The 18,011-nt window shown below is 41.6% G+C and overlaps 1 protein-coding gene and 1 long non-coding RNA gene across 3 annotated transcripts in view; one reads left to right on the top strand and one right to left on the bottom strand.

Annotated features, from left to right (window-relative positions):
- PRSS12 (serine protease 12) overlaps positions 1–8,632 on the top strand; it is a 48,303-nt gene extending 39,671 nt beyond the window's left edge. For both annotated transcript variants that reach the window (XM_081924926.1, XM_081924925.1), the window contains exons 9-13: positions 1,082–1,287; positions 1,497–1,575; positions 2,014–2,136; positions 5,852–6,132; positions 6,733–8,632. In XM_081924926.1, the coding sequence (XP_081781052.1) occupies positions 1,082–1,287; positions 1,497–1,575; positions 2,014–2,136; positions 5,852–6,132; positions 6,733–7,040 (997 nt within the window). In that variant the 3' untranslated portion in view covers positions 7,041–8,632. The remainder of the gene's footprint in view (positions 1–1,081; positions 1,288–1,496; positions 1,576–2,013; positions 2,137–5,851; positions 6,133–6,732) is intronic.
- Positions 8,633–8,774: 142 nt separating this feature from the next.
- On the bottom strand, positions 8,775–11,566 carry LOC309377804. Its single transcript, XR_014171656.1, has 3 exons — positions 11,416–11,566; positions 9,079–10,434; positions 8,775–9,033 (listed from the first exon to the last, which is right to left on the bottom strand). It is a non-coding gene; the product is annotated as an uncharacterized lncRNA (long non-coding RNA).
- Positions 11,567–18,011: the final 6,445 nt, after the last annotated feature.

Genomic DNA, 18,011 nt, shown 5'->3' with positions numbered 1-18,011 from the left:
AGCTTCCCAGAAGAGTCACACTATAAAATACATTATTTTTAACTCACACAGCTGCTGATTTTATGCAAAGATTAAACGGATTAAGGAAAATATATAGCTTGCAGATCCCAATATGTTGCAGTTGAATCAGTTTATGTTGGATAACATTATGATGTATGAATACTGCATAGTACTGTGCAAGGATATGTGATGCTTTATGAAACAGCCCTAAGATCTGTTGGGCTAACAAAAAAGAAGAAAAGTGCAAGATCACCAACTGCAATATTGTATTGACAATGAGCTGTTAATGCGGGTCGATATGTTGACCCATTTCATACATCATGATAAACTGTAGTTAATGCTTAGTGTAAATGCCCAAGAGGCTCTCGCCACAACACTTCTGTAGCCAGTAAGAGCAACATAGCATGATTCCTGACTTAAGTGTTATGGCCAAACAAGGGATCATGGTTTGTTGTGTTCAAACAACAATTAATAAGCGAAGAACAAACCTTGGTGTAACAAAATATGATGTAATGCTAAGTGAGGAACTGTGGTTTGTTGGACCTGCTGGATAAGAGGAGAGGTGCAAAATGGGGGCCTCTTGTGCATTTATGGTAAACCATTACCATATTGGCCTGAATATAACTCTCAGCTTTTCCCCAAATTCTGACCATGAAAAGTGACTTTTATGATATTGCTGCTGAAACAGACATACGGTAAAACGGAACGGGTGTGAGTGCCTGCAGAATTTTAAGGAAGTGGCTTATATTCGGGTGCGGCTTATATTCAGGCCAATACGGCAACTATGGTTTACCATGCTGTGTGGACACTGCTACTGTCATGACCATAGCTGCTGTTTTTCTCAGTGTAGATAGATTTCAAGGAGTGAGTAGTTGGATTGGACATCCTGTTGTGGTGTGGTTTGATCTGAACTGTTGCTATTAATTTTCAAAACCATTGATATGCCTACTAATTACAGATATTTATATTTTCCTGTAGCAGGCAATATTAAAGATGGAAGATAATTTGTATTGAACCTCAATTGCTATTGTTGCTGTAGTGTCTTAATAAAAAAGTCACCTTTAAAATTTTCTGTTTCTAGAGGTTCTGCACGAGCAAGGACCATGGCATATTTTGGAGAAGGAAAGGGCCCCATCCATGTGGACAATGTGAAATGTACAGGAAATGAAAGATCTCTTGCTGACTGCATTAAACAGGATATTGGCAGACACAATTGTCGTCATAGTGAAGATGCGGGGGTGATCTGTGACTACCTTAGCAAGAAGGCACCTGCAAACAGTAATAAAGGTGAAGTGGGTATTATATTGATTTCTTCAGTGCTTGCTGAAAGGAGGAAAAAATATATTGATGTGGATTGTGGTTTTTTTAATAAAAAAAATACAGAAGTAGTGGGTCAGCCCTAGTAATGGCGTACGGAAAACAAGCCAACAATTGAAATAGTGCTCTGCTGTTTCCTGATGGAAGACTCTAATGTCTATGATTTCATTCCTGCATAGATTCTCTTTCTTCTGTGTGTGGTTTGAGGTTACTGCATCGTCGGCAGAAGCGGATCATTGGAGGGAAAAATTCTTTAAGGTAAATGGAGCAATTTTTTAGAAAATGATACTTTGGCAAAAAGCTATTAGCTTGGATTCAAAGAGCCATCATGTGAAAAGGCGAGGGCCTTAGCTCAGTCATCGGGCACACACCTTGCTTGCATGTCCCAGGCTCATTTATTGTCATTTCCAGGTGAGATACAGTGGCAATCTTGTTTGCAACAAAACATGTAGCTCAAGAAGAGCTAGTTTTATTGGTTTACAATTGGAGAAAAGACTGCCGCTTGCCGAATAATGTATAAATGTAATCTTAATTCAGAATGTCACTTAACAAGTCTCATCAGTTAATGTCGCTGAACTATTGAAAACAAAGCACAAGAGAAGGTGCTGTATCAAAGAGAACGCGCCAGTTGCTACTTCACATAGACCCTTATATTGCATGGAATATTACGCTGAATTATTCTTGTTATCTTTCTAGAGGTGGGTGGCCCTGGCAAGTTGCTCTGCGCTTGAAATCATCCCATGGTGATGGAAGATTATTGTGTGGTGCCACTCTCATCAGCAGCTGCTGGGTGCTTACGGCAGCACACTGTTTTAAGAGGTACCATTGCATGATTTGCAGGTGGCTATGTATTGGTCATTAATATAGGAAGGAGACCAGTGCAAGGAAGACAAAGACCCCACTGACAGTTATCGTATTTTTCACTCTATAGGTTGAACCGGACCATAGGATGCACCGGACCATAGGAGGGGTAGAACAGGGGGGGGGAATTCTCCCCCTCTCTGCTCAGCGCCCCTTCAGTGAAGCGGCAGGTGAAACGGAGCCCCTTCCATTTCTCCTCCCGCTTTGCTGAAGGGGCACCACGCAGCTCTCCCTCTCTGCTGAAGCCAGAAGAGTCTTGCTCTCCTGGCTTCAGCAAAAGGAACCCGAAGCCTTTGGAGTTCCCGCTGCGCTCCTGTGGAGGATGGCGGAGCTCAGCATCCTGCCTTCTAAACAGATCCTGTTCTCAACCTGATTTAGATTTTGAAATTCCCTTAACAGTCAACAACAGTGGTGTTTAAAAAAGAGTAATTGTTTTCTTGCTTCTAGTGCATATAAAGCTACCTTGTAGGTAACAAACGTGTCTACATTGGCCAGTAGAAATATCTAAAATGTATTTAACATAGCCTCCCTTCCGCACCCACTCCCTGTCCAAATTCACAGAATCAGAAATAAAGTGGAAGTTCATGTAGTAGTTTAAAATAACTTAAGCATAGATCATAAAATATGTGTGAAGTGGATCTACTGTACAAGCATGATATGTAGTCTAGATTCCTTAAAAGCTTTGTTATAGTACAGCATCATTCAAGCTTGACTGAGATGAATAGAACTTCCTCTTAAAATGACGAAAAGTCACTAAATATGCTGAGTAAAGAGAGACAAATTTAACAGCAAGTTCCTCTAGCTGCATTGCTATTGGATGAGCCTGAAGAGATATTACAACAGTGCAGGGATTCTTACAGTTTCTACCCTCGGGACCCACTTGAGAAAGTTGAGATTGTGGTGCGAGGGCTGAGCCAGTTGCAAAATGTTGGCAGATGCAGGAAAAGTTTGGCATAATCAGCTAGCAAGCACTGACACCATTTTCTACCAATATCAAATTCACCTTTGGAAATTGTTAAGTTTCTTTCCCACAGCGTGTTTCTTTGTAGCAAGGAGTTCCATAGCTCAGGTCTTGCAACTTCCTGTAGGGCAATTGTGTGTTTCACAGTGATGGTTATTATCAGTCTGTCAGTGACTACTTAATACAGTACAAGCAGTCCTCAGAGGAGGCTGTGTGCATGCATACAGTGGTGCTTATGTTTACAATAGTCTAAAGAGGGCTGAAAAAATTGGCTAAGGGACTGGTAACTTCAGCCAAATTGTTATCCTCTTAGTATATAATCTCACCTGCTGAAGAGGTGATGTGGGGAGTGGACTTCGGCAGGGAACCTAATCCGTTCCTGTATCAGGATGCTTTTTAAACTTTTTTATACATCTGCTCTGTGAATAATCTGCTGCATGGTAGAGCAAGTACACATAAAACGCTCTGCAGCCTTTACTTTTTGGCTTTCTTCCTAAACCAGTGTGAGTTCACCGCAAAAGAACAACTGTGCCATCTCTTATTTCCCAGCCTACACATGTGGTGCTGTTTCAGGACATTGCATTGACAGAAAGCACCTTAGCTAGGCCAGATACTGAAAAAGAACTACAACGGATTTCTAGCACTGAGGAGCTCATGTAGGACCCATACTCTGAAGTTTCAAAATTCTGCAGCACTTAGGTCACACAATATTATTTGCATATTCTCACACAAGAATACACACAAATGTCTCCTAATCTGTCCTAGTCATTTGTCACCCAAAATCTGCCAAATCAAACAAAATATAATCTGTTCTATACAATGGCATAGCTAGCCGCTAGGGCAGATGTAAGCTGAATGATGCCTTTGTGGGCAGCGCGGAGCTTGCAATGCAGTCTGCTTGCTGCCTCTCCCTCAGCTGTTTCGGGCAGTGTGAAGAGGCGCATGACTTGGACACACTGCAGGCCCCGTGGTGCCACTCCCCGTGGTGTGGCGCCCACTGTGCCTTGCCCCCCCCCAGCTATGCCTCTGGTTCTATATATCTGTATCCGAAAGGCTGCCTCTATTTTACAGATTTTTCCAAACTGCAAATGGTAAATATACCTTTGCTTTATGGGAAACGATAGCCTAGTGGGAAATGTTTTTATTGACTAGTGTGCAGGAAACAAAATCGGTTTACTTGTCCACATATAGGCAATTTCAATGAGAGCTTTTTGCTGCATCATTAAGTACTGAAGCTTAATTCAGCTCTTCATGTATTCATTACTGTGAACAACTATCCTTCATTCTTCAAAGAAGATCGAAGCAAAGCCACAAGCATTGTCAGAAGGGAGACAAGCCACCTCTTTGCTGTGGGTGTCAGAACACATCATTTGTGACTGAGTTGTGACATTTTCAAATTAAGTCGAAGTATTCTATTGATTTCTCTCATTCAGGTGGTAGAGTTCCTACAAGTAAATTAATGTCAAGATTCTAGGCTGACAGGTCACTGGAAAACACATTTCCATAGTATTTGAAGCTTATTCACACCACTATTGACATGAAATTATTTCTTAAATTGTAACAGCCAGCACAGAAACCTGAAATATACAATATGGTGAGATTCATAAATGTATACCAATGAATACTTAGCTTATCATTCTCAAAATTGTCATTCTTATGTGAAAAAATAATTTTAGAACAACTTTCTAAATAGTGGGAGAGAACACTGAGAGTATCAGAAGTTAGAAATTTCATTGCAAATGAACTTAGGAAATGTGTTTTCTCTCCCTTCATATTATATATCAGGAATACAAATCTCAAACTGGAAAATCAATTATATTGGGGCAACAATGCTATTTTTACCTTTAGCTCAGCTGCTTAGATTAAGTCACAAGGACTCCCATGAATGATAGCCACAATTTAGATACAGTATATGCGAGTATGCTGTGTGAAGGATTTTTATCTTTCTGAAATATCAATGATTCTACAAGTCCTTGCTGCCCTTCACACCATCCTGTGAGCAAACTGTATTTATGAACCTTTTTTTTAAGGTGTCAACATAATTTTTGAATCTCCTTTTTTCTTAAAAAAAGCATGCCTTTGTTTCAACTCAGAAGATAAATCCTGAAAACAATCTTCATTGACCAGTTAGGAAAATGACACTATTTTTCCTATGGGAAAAACGTGTTCATGTTGTTTTTGGGTTTTTTTTTAAAATAGTATAATTAAAATACAATTTGTGGGGAGTGGGTGTTCATGATAACAAGGGTCAATCTTTCCATATTTCACTTTTTATTATTTAACATCAGCTGCATTTTTCCATTTGAATTTCCAGACAAAGGAAATACAGGGGGATTTGCAAGAGAACTATACAAAATATTAGTGTTGGAAAAGGGCTTTCTGTCATGTGCCCCCGTTGTTCTTTTCCTCAGTGCTAGATCACATCAAACACATGCAAACTCTTTAAAGCACATACAATGATGTATTTATTATTGGAGTTCTTAATCCTGTAAAACGGTTTTCTTTAGTCAAAACAGACTGGACTGATTAAATAAATTGACCGTAGTTGACCAGGCCTCTGTGTTTACAGTAGCTGAAACTATTACTAAATTGTAGAGGCCCTTTTTGGCAGGGCGGGGATTTTACAAAAACCTTGAATCTTTAATGAAACTTTCCCAGTGTCTTACCAGAGAAGATCAGTCCAAAGGTGATAGCTTATTTTCTTCTTCTTAGATATGGCAATAATACTCGGAGCTATGTGGTGCGTGTTGGAGACTACCACACATTAGTGCCCGAGGAGTACGAGGAAGAAATCGGAGTACAAGAGATTGTGCAACACAAAGAATATAGGCCTGATAGCAGTGATTATGACATTGCGCTGGTGAGGCTGCAAGGACCCGAAGAGCAGTGCGCTCGCTTTAGCACCCATGTCTTGCCCGCTTGTTTGCCACTCAGACGAGAGAGGCCACAGAAAACTGCTCCCAATTGTTACATCACTGGATGGGGTGATACAGGTAAGGATTGCTTTTACAGCACAAAATCATTTTTCCCTTACTATGGTAATGTGGGCTTCTTGTCATAACTCACCTATGGGATGAGATAAAAAAAATAAAATTTTAGATTTAAACTTAAGTTTTGATCATTCAACAACTGTACAAAATATGAAGAAAACTGGGTGACATGAGGTAAAAAATGTTGGATCACTTGATATGGAATGACCCAGCTAGTAAAAGCTTTTCAGACAGGTCTGCCGGGATTTTTGCTTGTTATAACAACTGCAAAAAGTTGCCTTCTATTGCTAGTGAGGTGGCTTGGGAGAGATAAATGAAAGGTATGGGTTCCATTGCGTCCACATACTTCTTTATTATATTTTTTGTCCATTATTTCCTATAGAAAGATGGCCAGAAATAACCTAATATATAGTTTTGCGGTATCTCCCTCCAAAACAACCACCATTGTCAATCACGAAGACCCTCCTAATTAGTGTGAAAACTATGGTACGTGGCAGTTGACTGGCGTAGAAATAACATGTCTGGAAGGAATGCAGAAGACTCCATTATTTCTAACACACATTTCACATTCACTATGTCAAAGTCTGTATTTTTCTACCACAGGAAGAGCTTACTCAAGAACACTGCAACAAGCTGCCATCCCTCTGCTTCCTAAAAGAATCTGTGAAGAACGATATCGGACAAGGTTCACAGGAAGGATGCTCTGTGCTGGTAGCCTCCAAGAGCAGAAGCGTGTGGACAGCTGCCAGGGAGATAGTGGTGGGCCACTCATGTGTGAACGCCCTGGAGAAAGTTGGGTTGTATATGGGGTGACCTCCTGGGGTTATGGCTGTGGAGTCAAAGACTCTCCAGGTGTCTATACCAAAGTTTCCTCTTTTGTACCTTGGATAAGAAGTGTGACCAAACTATGACCATGCTCACGCCACTGACCACAAACAGCACAGTCAGTACAAAGCTGTACACATTTTTCTGTGTATGCTTATTTTGTTGGATAATATGGTAGTTCATCTTACAAGTAATGTTGACTTACATTGAAACACAGGGGGAAGTAATATTTATTGTGTCCCCCTCATCAATGAAATCCCCAACGAATAGCACATTTAAATAATTGCACAAATAGTTCTCGATATACATATGAACATGACCTGTCCCATTTAAATGTGTAGTGGTAAAAGATCAATGCGCAATATCCATATACAAGATTTTATGAGAATACCGTACACTTTTTAGACAGAGTAAAATAAAGCTTCACTGATTTACGCTCATCACACTGGCTTGTAATATATATAGCAGACAGGCCCAACTTTTTGTACTCATTTGTAAGAGCTTTTCTTTTTGCCTTTCTGCAAGGCTTCACACACTAGATTGTGCTTACTACTAGCTTTCCATTAGATTTACATGACCTAGAACTAAGGCTTTCTTTTCAGACAATAAATCCTTCCATGATCCCTTTGCATGAGGCTATAGAAAAGATTTCAAACCATTATGTAGCACCCAGAATTGACTTAAAGATACAAAGAATCAATTTTACATCAACCCGAGTTTCAAGTTTAATTATAAAATAGGAAACTGCATTATTTATGAACTGTAAGACTCTATAACCATTTGTTTGTTCCAACTGAATTTTTAAAAATGTTTTTTAAAGATATAGCAATAACTGTGTCAAGAGGGTGATTGGTAGTTCTCAATCATCTGGTTCTATACCGTACCTGTGAGATTGGCGTCTTTCCTTCACAAAATTCCTAATTGCAATGTGTCGGCCTTTGGGTGCTTCCTAGTTATGATAGGTGTGCATTTATGTACTCAGTGATGTTTCTACATGTATGGGTATGTTTTGTTGCATTTTTTACCTAATACCTCAGCATCGTTTGAAAAACACATGGGTTTGAAAAGAACCCAGATGACTGGTTTATATGGGAAGAATGTCAATGCAATAAATATAAAAATCACCAAGAAAAACATTTGGCCCTGTATGGCAAAGTATACAAATGTGGCAAAAAGCTATGCCTAACTTAAACATAAATTTTGTGCTCTATATGGATACTTCTTCATTTATACAGCTTTCTGTAACTTTCCACTTGGTACTTGATTTTTTGTTAGGCAGCCTTCACCCTTATGAAACAAAACAGTTCTTTGATGAAATGTAAACTGCTAGATTGTAATAAACAATAGCCACCTAACTACAGGGGCGGGGAGAGGTCTTCTCAAAGTATGTTGGACATTCAAGGTGTTAGGCTATTTTTCCCTTTTCAAAACTATGCTGTATTAGTTAAATCAATTTTACTAGAAATGTGATTTGAAAACTTCCTGAATTCAACATTTTGTTTTAAACTCGGCTGACTTTACTTATCAAGCAATTTCAGTATGTCTAAGCATTTAGCAGTAAACTCAAAAACTTATCTAGAAAGTATGGTTTTCAATCTTATTGAAGTCTGCCATAATTTTATATTTTGATCAAAGCCATAAAACATAACTTGCACAATAAAACCTGCCATTTATTGAAGTCTTTGTTATAAGCTTAATCAAGTGAAGATTTCACTTTTAAGATATAGATCTCAACGTGCACCTACATTTGTTTTAAGTGTCAAGTAGGCAAGAATCTCAAACATGCTTGTTGTGTTTGTCCTAGGAACAAGCAGCTTAACTGTGGCCATCATTTCTCTGTATGTCCATTTGAAATCTCATTAACCTTTTGTCCTTTCGTTTCTTTAATGCTTTTGATACAGCTCTTCTAATCTTCCCCATCCAAATAAGGAAAGTCACCTATCAAACAAAAAAACTAAACTTTTCATAGGCTATTCTGTAATTTGTAAGGTGTTCACTTGGACACATGCAAAGATGCACGTGCTTGCTTCATCTTTTAGTGCTTTTCCTAGTCACAACAGTATTTGTAGAAGACTGAAGCTTTCAAAGTAATTTTAATTAAAACACAAGGTATGTGTTATGTACTGTGATTCTATTCCTTTAAAGGGACCCAAGTATGTACAAAGTTGCAATTAACTTAAGGAAATGCAAGAGCTGCTATCAGGGCAAATCATAGATATCAAAGCCCACTTTTAATTTATGTAGCCAATAGTACAGTGGTACCTCAGGTTAAAAACTTAATTCGTTCTGGAGGCCTGTTCTTAACCTGAAGCACCACTTTAGCTAATGGGGCCTCCTGCTGCACGATTTCTGTTCTCATCCTGAAGCAAAGTTCTTAACCCGAGGTAATATTCCTGGGTTAGTGGAGTCTGTAACCGGAAGTGTATGTAACCCGAGGTTACCACTGTATCTTGTGCTAACATTTCCTATTTCAACACCACCACCACCCCCTTGTGGACAAATTGAAATGTATGTAACCTATAGGAATTACAGGCAATCCATTTCAGCTCACAAGCCAGATTTGTCTTTCGCTTTTAGCTGGAGGTCACCTGCTCCATCAAAAATACTCCATTCTTACTTGATGTTATGCCTAGAACTCTTTCAAAACACTAGTGTGATGTTATCTCTCCTTTCATTCAAATTAATACTCCAAAACTGTTTCTACAGGGCAGCCAACATGGTGCCCTCCAAATATTACTCCAACATTCACCCCTGTCCATGCTGGCTAAGGCAGAGGGAAGATCCATTCCCCCTTCTTTTCTAAACTGTTAAATTTTAAATTGTAAAATTATTTGGGGGGCAAGGGCAAATGACAAATTGTGCATGGCAGATTACAGAGTACACGAGGTGAGGCCCCTGTCCTAAGGAAATAAGTGGAGACAGATAAAAGGAGAAAACATTCAACTGTTTGTAGGCTCTGTTACACTATGGCACAGGAATGGTTTTTTTCAAATGACTTCAATGAAAAGTGCCTTTGAGATTCCTGTTTTGTAAAGCACCACACACACTGATGCATTTGCAACACCTACTTAAGTTTTTGTGATCAGCCAGGTTAAAACCAAGCAACTGAATTGGGAAAACAGTAAATAATTCCGAACCATTTTAATTTTATTGTATCAAAACCACAACATAAGGCAATATATACACATAAAAATACAAACTGAGGAGGCACTTTCCTCAATTTACTCCACAGCAGTTAAAGTGCCTTGACAAAGCAAACAAATCTTAACACATTAATTTCAATTATTTAAACTGCATTCACTTGTAATATTTACAGCTTATAATAGCTTTGTTTCAGGCACTAAAGTTATTTATGTTTTCATTGCTGTAACACTGTCGAGTACAAAAATTTCACGACTACCCTGTTAACACACTTTTAGCAGAAGCATGTGCCACTTCCACTGCCCATCTTCAAACTCAAGAGTAGCAAGCACATATATCCTGCAAAAAGAAAAAAAGGATGCTAAGTTTTATAGCCCATCAAGATTTTGTTATCGCAACTCATTTTTAAAGATGAAAGAAATTATTAAGTTAGATTGTTTATGTATAGAAGTAATTTAGTGCAATTAAGTTGTATTTAAATATTTTTCCGCAAATAGCACTGAAAAGACTAAGCAGCTGGTCAAATGCCACACTCCCAAGGATACTAATTAAAGATGTCAAGCATGCCTTCTTAGTTATCAGCTCTAATTTCAAACGCACTTTCACAGAATGTGCTGGTTCTGAAGAGGGCTTCATTGTAAGAATGATCTTGAGACTCGCTTGTAAGAGCATAATTCCAATTTAAAACCCAAAGCCAGTGCAGTTAGACGAGGTTTAGGCTCCCCAACAGAACCTTAACAATGCAGAAAACAGCAAGTTCAAGGAGGCTCAATACGATCGGTTTTTAGGCCAGAAGGTCACCCCCAAGCAAGGCCCTTTAGTAAGGCGTGTGCAGCTGACTCCTACCCAATATTATCCTTGAAGCTTTCAGCACTTTGCAATAATTACCAAAAAGCTTAATCTCACAATTGGCTACCTTCAAAGCAGGCCACATTTGAACACTGACAAGGGGCTGATGGGATAACTCTTTTTATGAAGGCGACCGTCCCCCTCCCCATTTCGGGCGACGATCCCTCAGGGCGGGCCGAGAAGGCCTGCCCCTCCCGAAGGAACGCTGTTACTTGCCCTAGTCAGAGTCTCGCCCCAATTAAATGGTGCGAGCTATGCCAAGGGGCAAGGTGACCGTTTGCTCTACCATGGATAGGAAGGGAGGCTGCCACGCTGGCAGGTCCCATGGAAGCATGGAGTTGGTCCCCGCCCCCACTCTTGACCCGGCAGCCCCAGCGAGCGCACGAGGCGCGCGTTACCTGGCATTTGAAAATGGCGCCGGAGCGCAAAAATGCGACCCTCAGGATTCCCTTCCGAAGTAAATTGTCCTACCTGTAGGCGCGCTTAGCTCTTCCCGTTCGGCGTCGCTCGGACTCCCCCCGCCCTCCCCCTCCCGAAACAACAGCCTCCTTTTAAGCATCGCGACAGTTAAGGCGCATGCGCGCTAGATGCCCTCCGCTCTCCTGAAGCATCTTACGCTCCGAGACGGAGGGGCGCTTCTCTTGTTAAAAGCACGCTCGCTGGTTACAGGCGCGTACTCAGGAGAAACAACTACTAGCCTTGCGCGGGAAAAGAAGCATCCCCTCTACTTCCCTTCCCTTTCCCCACCCCAGCCTAGGCCTACGCCCACGCTTCCTCTTCTTCCGACTAAACCCCAACCGTCGTCTCCAGAGCGCCCTCGAAAAGGAAGAGGCGCGCGCCTCGCGAGCGCTTTTATAATGGGGAGGAGGCCACGCCCACTTCTCAGGCACCAGGCGGGGGCTCGGGGGCCGGGCCAGTTGAGCCGTTGGTGCGAGGCGCGCGTGCGCACCGTCTCCCGCTTTCGGTTGGGCGAGGTTTCAGTCTCCCAAGTGCGCTTCGCGGAAGCCTGTACCTTGCAAGCAAGCGGGGCCTCCGCCTGCGACACGGTTTAAATTGGCAGACTAGTCGTACTTGCATTGGGCTCTCTGAAACTACATTAATAAACTTAGTGCGGCTGAGGCCGGGCACCTCCACTTACACAGAAGGTAGGCTAGTTTATGGCGGAGCTGCTGTTAACCTACACACGAGTCGTTATCGCGAAAGCAACATGTGAGTGGGTTGTACGTGTAACGCAGCTGGTGGGCAGCCGCCTGTTAATTTGGAACAAATCGTGAAGTTACTTGTGAATTGATACCTTTACAGAAGAGTTCTTACTGGTTTCCAAAGTAGTTCCCAGTAACGAATCGGAGACAGAGAACGTCCAGTATTCGTTTTACCGTGCAGCGAATTAAGCAAAGCACATCGAGCCCCGTGAACCCGTTTCTGGGGTGGGGTAGGGAAACCACGATCTCTTTGTGTGGTGTAATATGTGAAATAGTCTGGTACTAGAGAAATTCGTGCCATCAAACACATCCTAGTCAAGAGAAACATTAAAAAACACCAGCGATCCTTGCGGGATACTGTATACATTTAAACAAACAATGATTGGTGGGTGCTACTGTGCTTTTCATTCAATCTGCTGTACCCGGAAAACTTAAAAACACTGATACGCAGTAGGAAATCAATTTGGCCACTGGATGGTGCTTTTGCTTCTTAACTTTGACCAAATTTTGAGGGGAAAGGTTTACATATTTAAATAATGCAGTTACTTTTATGTTTTAACTGCGTGTAATTATGTATATATTCCATATATGGGATGCAGTAATCAATAATTACATTTTTTTTGCTAGTCGCAACCTGCTGCCCCAGCCTCCAGCAAGGGCATTCCAGAATGGACATTACTGCCAGTGGCGTAGCGTGGGTTGTCAGCACCCGGGGCAAGGCAAGTAATTTGCGCCCCCTAACCCGTGGATTTGCGCCCCCTAACCCTAACCCCCAGATGTTGCGCCCGGTGCGGCCAGCCCCCCCCTGCACCCCCCACGCTACACCACTGATTACTGCTTGAAGGAGACAGTTGCTAGTTGGGCATCCCTGCTTGAAAGTGCCCTGAGCACCTTTATGCAGGAACATCCAACATCCTCCCTTGCTGAAGGAAAATAGCAGTTTGGGTGCAAGTGAGTAGAGAGTCCCTGTTTGAAGTGGGCTTTCAGGTAGGGAAGTCCAACAGGCACATTCTGCTTGCCCGCCTTTACTGTACTGGAGAGCAACAGGAAAGGATTGCCAGTTGAGTCCTGTGAGGCTAAGACTCCATATGCTTTTTGGCTGTGCAATTGCCAAACAGTTTCCAACTTTCCTCGCATTTGAGGAGATGTTGAGGATCTCTGTCTACCTCTGCAGCTTCAGATTTGGAAGGTTTAGCACCTGACTGTGCTCTTCAGAGGGAGGTACTATAGTCATTAGCTGGGAGTTGGGCTAGATGATGCTTCAATTCTTTCAACTCTATAGTTAAGATTCTATGATTCATCAAGCTGAGCAGAATTATTGAAAACAGTGATGCCTTTTATTACTACAAAAATGTTCCATCTTTGCAAATCAGTTGTTGAGACTGATGATGTCATTAGTATACAAATCAACCCAAATTTATATGTCTTCCCCCCAAAATTTTGAGCAGTGTATGTATTCCCCAAAGGCAAAGAGAGACTTGGTGCGCATATATGCTTTCTAGAATGTTGGGTTGTGACCCAAGTGCTTTAATAACAGGACTGATCATTATTGTTTGTAGAGGCTTTCTGAAAAGTTGGTGAGCAGTAGGGATGATTTCAGTTTCTGCTTTCATTCCAATTGATACTGGAAGCATTGCACTGTAACCAGAATTTCAAAGCTTTGTTCCGTACTTGCAGTCACATTAAGTGCTGCTGCAGACAAGCTATAATCTCTGGAGTTACACATATAATGTAGATGGTTTTAGCTATTGTTGTTTGTCTCTACTTAAAGCCAAACAGTTTATTCAAGTTTTTATTTTTTGCTTTTAGAATAAATTGAAGTGAATTCATCAGGATTTCTTAGCCCACTTGGATGTTCCAAGGGATACTCCATAGGCTCTGGTATTAATAGTGTTGAAGATTTAGACACGGATTGACTATTGTGACACAAATTTAGAACAAGGAGTATATTGTCATGTATTTCTCAAGTTGTTCCTGCTCTTCACTTTATATGTAATAAGCTGCCAGTCAGCTGTAACTGAGGGTTAAGTGCAACTTTTTTTCTGCAGTGTGAGAGGATGCTTAACAGGACATTGTGCTGCCTGACACAGAGCCATTGCTGCTTCCCTATGATCCCCACTTCTGCACTGATCACTTCTTCCTTTCATTTTTGTCACTGCTAAAATGTGGATGTGCCAAGGCTCTCCAGCAACTTCTGCTGACAGTATGCTGCTCTCTCTCTTCTTCCCAACCCTATACTGCATATAACACCAATGTCTCAAAACAAATGTAACTGAAGAACCTGAAGAAAGAGACAATGTATGTGCTTTTGAAAAATAGGGGAAATTGTTGTTTTTTAAAAGAAGAAAAGGAGTGTGTAGCAGCCCCCAGTATTTAAAGAGCCCCCACCCCATTATATCATTAGAACCAGAACATAAACCTATGAAACTAGAAAAGAGCAAAAAATATCAATGTTTGGTCCAGCTCCTAGGTACTGAACCCTCACTAAAAGGGACTTATGGCCTCAAATTATCTTTATCTTATATGCTGCTTTATTACAACAATGATGAATAGACTACTGATCCTAAACTGAATAGTTAGTTGCCCAACCACCTGCTCCAGAACCCACTGCTCTCAACTGACTCTCAACTGACTCACATTCAAACTCCCTTTCAAACCATCATCCAGTCATCACTCACCACCAGAATTCCAAAATCTCTCTTTCCCACCCTCCTTAACATTCCCATAATAATTCTGATACAATTACCTTAATAACCCTATTACATTCAATATTTTATACATGCTGCTCCCTATAACCATACCATTAGAAGCACTTGAGCTTCCCATTCCTGGTTTCTAGAAAATGGGGGTGAGCAAACTGCAGGTTCTCCATCCCTGTTCTAAAAAGCAGGTGTCTTTCCCCAAATGTTCCTGGGAATTGTAGTTAGGGGTTCTGGGGATTGTAGGTCTGTGAGAGGGAAGCCACAATAGTACAAATCATTTCAGGGGAAGTCATGTGCTTTATTTATTTTTTTTAAGAAAATATTTTTATTGGTTTTTACACATAATAAGAACAAACAAAACAAACATAAACATTAAAAACAAGCAACAAAAATTGACTTCCCCATGCCTTCCCTTCGCCACATCCTTGTTTTACCATTTTTTCGAGCAACTCATCGATCAGTCTTTAGTCAGGTCCCTTTTGAGTTTTCTTAAAGTTTAAGATTTACAGCTGTAATTCTTTGTTTCCTACCCCTTAACATCTTATCAGTCCACAATTTTACAGTAGTTTTTTAGATATGTTTTAAATTTCCCCCAGTCCTCTTCCACTGTCTCTTTCCTCTGGTCACGGATTCTGCCGGTCATCTCTGCCAGTCCCATATATTCCATCACCTTCGATTGCCATTCTTCCAGAGTAGGTAATTCTTGCATCTTCCAATACTTTGCCAACAGGATTCTTGCTGCTGTGGTTGCATACATAAAGAATGTCTTATCCTTCTTTGATACCAATTGGCCGACCATGCCCAAGAGAAAAGCCTCCGGTTTCTTAACAAATGTCCACTTAAGGACTTTCTTAATTTCATTATAGATCATTTCCCAGTAGGCCTTAATCTTTGGGCAGGTCCACCAAAGATGGTAAAAAGTACCTTCAGCCTCATTACATTTCCAACATTTGTTATTGGGCAGATGGTAGATCTTTGCAAGTTTGACTGGGGTCATGTACCACCTATAGAAAAACATAGCATCATAGAATTGTGGAGTTGGAAGGGATCCCGAGAATCATATAGTCCAACCCCCTGCAATGAAGGAATCTCAACTAGATGATCCATGGCCGATGGCCATCCAAGCGCTGCTTAAAAACCTCCAAGGAAGGCGAGTCACTGCTTCAAGCCTAAGGGCCTCTGGAGCAGGAGAAAACAAGCTTCCTCCATCCTCCATGTGACAGCCCTCTAGATTTTAGTTATTGAAAGGGCTGCATGGTGTAGATCTCATATCAGTGTTATCAGAGTGTAGGCAACACATTTCTCTCTCCCCTTTCTCCACACCATGCAGAATTGCAATGGTAACCAGAAGGCTGGAGTTTGGAACCCAGCTGGGGCTGGCTGTGGGCAGGATTCTTGCATTGCTGGGGGTTGGACTAGATCAGTGTTTTTCAACCTTTTTTGGGCAAAGGCACACTTGTTTCATGAAAAAAAATCACGAGGCACACCACCATTAGAAAATGTTAAAAAATTTAACTCTGTGCCTATATTGACTATATATAAAGTAATAGGAATGAAATAAACACAAAAAAGTATTTTATAATTACTTTATTATGAAATAGTAAGTAAACAGAAATATGAAAAATTATAAAATACTTTATTTTTAAATCTTTCAAATTTTTCAATTTTTCCCACGGCACACCAGGCAACATCTCGCGGCACACTAGTGTGCCGCGGAACAGTGGTTGAAAAACACTGGACTAGATGACCCTTGGGATACCTTCCAACCCTGCCATGCTATGATTATAGGTAAAGGGACCCCTGACCATTAGGTCCAGTCGCAGACGACTCTGGGGTTGCGGCACTCATCTTGCTTTACTGGCCGAGGGAGCCGGTGTACAGCTTCCAGGTCATGTGCCCAGCATGACTAAGCTGCTTCTGGCAAACGCACGAAACACTGTTTACCTTCCTGCTGCAGCGGTACCTATTTATCTGCTTGCACTTTGACATGCTTTCGAACTGCTAGGTTGGCAGGGCAGGGACTGAGCAACAGGAGCTCACCCCGTCGCGGGGATTCGAACCACTGACCTTCTGATCGGCAAGCCCTAGGCTCTGTGGTTTAACCCACAAGCAGCTAAAGGAACAAAAAGATGCTTCTGAAACATTTGGGAATCATAGGAACATTCTCCCCACAGGTGGCTTCCAGCAAGAGCTTGCATCTTCCTTGGGAGAGAGACAGGCCAGAACAAAAGGGGGAAAGGCTTAGAGCTCAGGTAGGTGGAAATGCCAGTTGAGTGCCCTATACTATAGGAATGCTTACTTCCCGTGTCCCCCACCCTCGTGTGCCAGACTGCTGCTAGCATGGCTGGAAGCCAGGCGCCTGCTGATTCCTCCATTTTCTTTGCAGGGAGGGAGCCTTTCCCCAACATATACTTTGTTCTGGCCAAATCCATGGAGAGATGTGACAACCCTCAGGTACTGGGGCAGAGGGAAGGAAGGGGTCCTTGTGAAACATGTTTGGGGAATCTGTAGCTTTCAGCAAGTGCTTTTCAGAAGCATTGCTCCCTCTAACAGGGCAGGCTGAGCATAGCCATCATGGCTAGTTGCCTTTGATAGGATAGGCCTCTCCTCCATGCAATTGTCTAGTCCTCTTTGAAAGTCATCCCATCCAAGATGCTCTTGTGGTGCATCTGTTTTTCCTATGCTTCCTTGCTCCTGCAAGGAGATGACTTGTGAGATCCTTTGGTTAACTTCTATCTGGGCTGGAAAATATTAAAGGATCAGATGATTGGTGAGCTTCCCTTGAAGCACAACTGATAAAAGGCAGGCAGATCTGTTAGCATCTTGATAAAGATGTTCAAATGACCAAGGATACTATCATACCCTGCAAACGTCTCAGAAAAAGCTTCCAAGCTGATGGAGAAAAGAGCAGTTAAGTGGTCAGTGGGGCTCCAGGTTGCCATTTCTGGATCCCACCACAGCTTCCAAGTTGCCAAGGAAATCAATGTCACAACAGTTTTTCACTCACACCTCCTCCCCATGATCCCACGTGGGGACTTCTCAGACATATGCTGTGTCTGAACCAACAGATTCCACCAAACCAAATAATCGAGGACCCAGTCAGAAAAGGAGTGTGCGCAGTCATACCAGAAATAAGCAAAATAAACAGGTACTAGAATTCACC

The sequence above is a fragment of the Podarcis melisellensis genome (genome assembly GCF_964234715.1).
Source record: "Podarcis melisellensis genome assembly, chromosome: 9".
Lineage (NCBI taxonomy): Eukaryota > Metazoa > Chordata > Lepidosauria > Squamata > Lacertidae > Podarcis > Podarcis melisellensis.
This window is presented reverse-complemented; position numbering and strand designations above follow the sequence as displayed.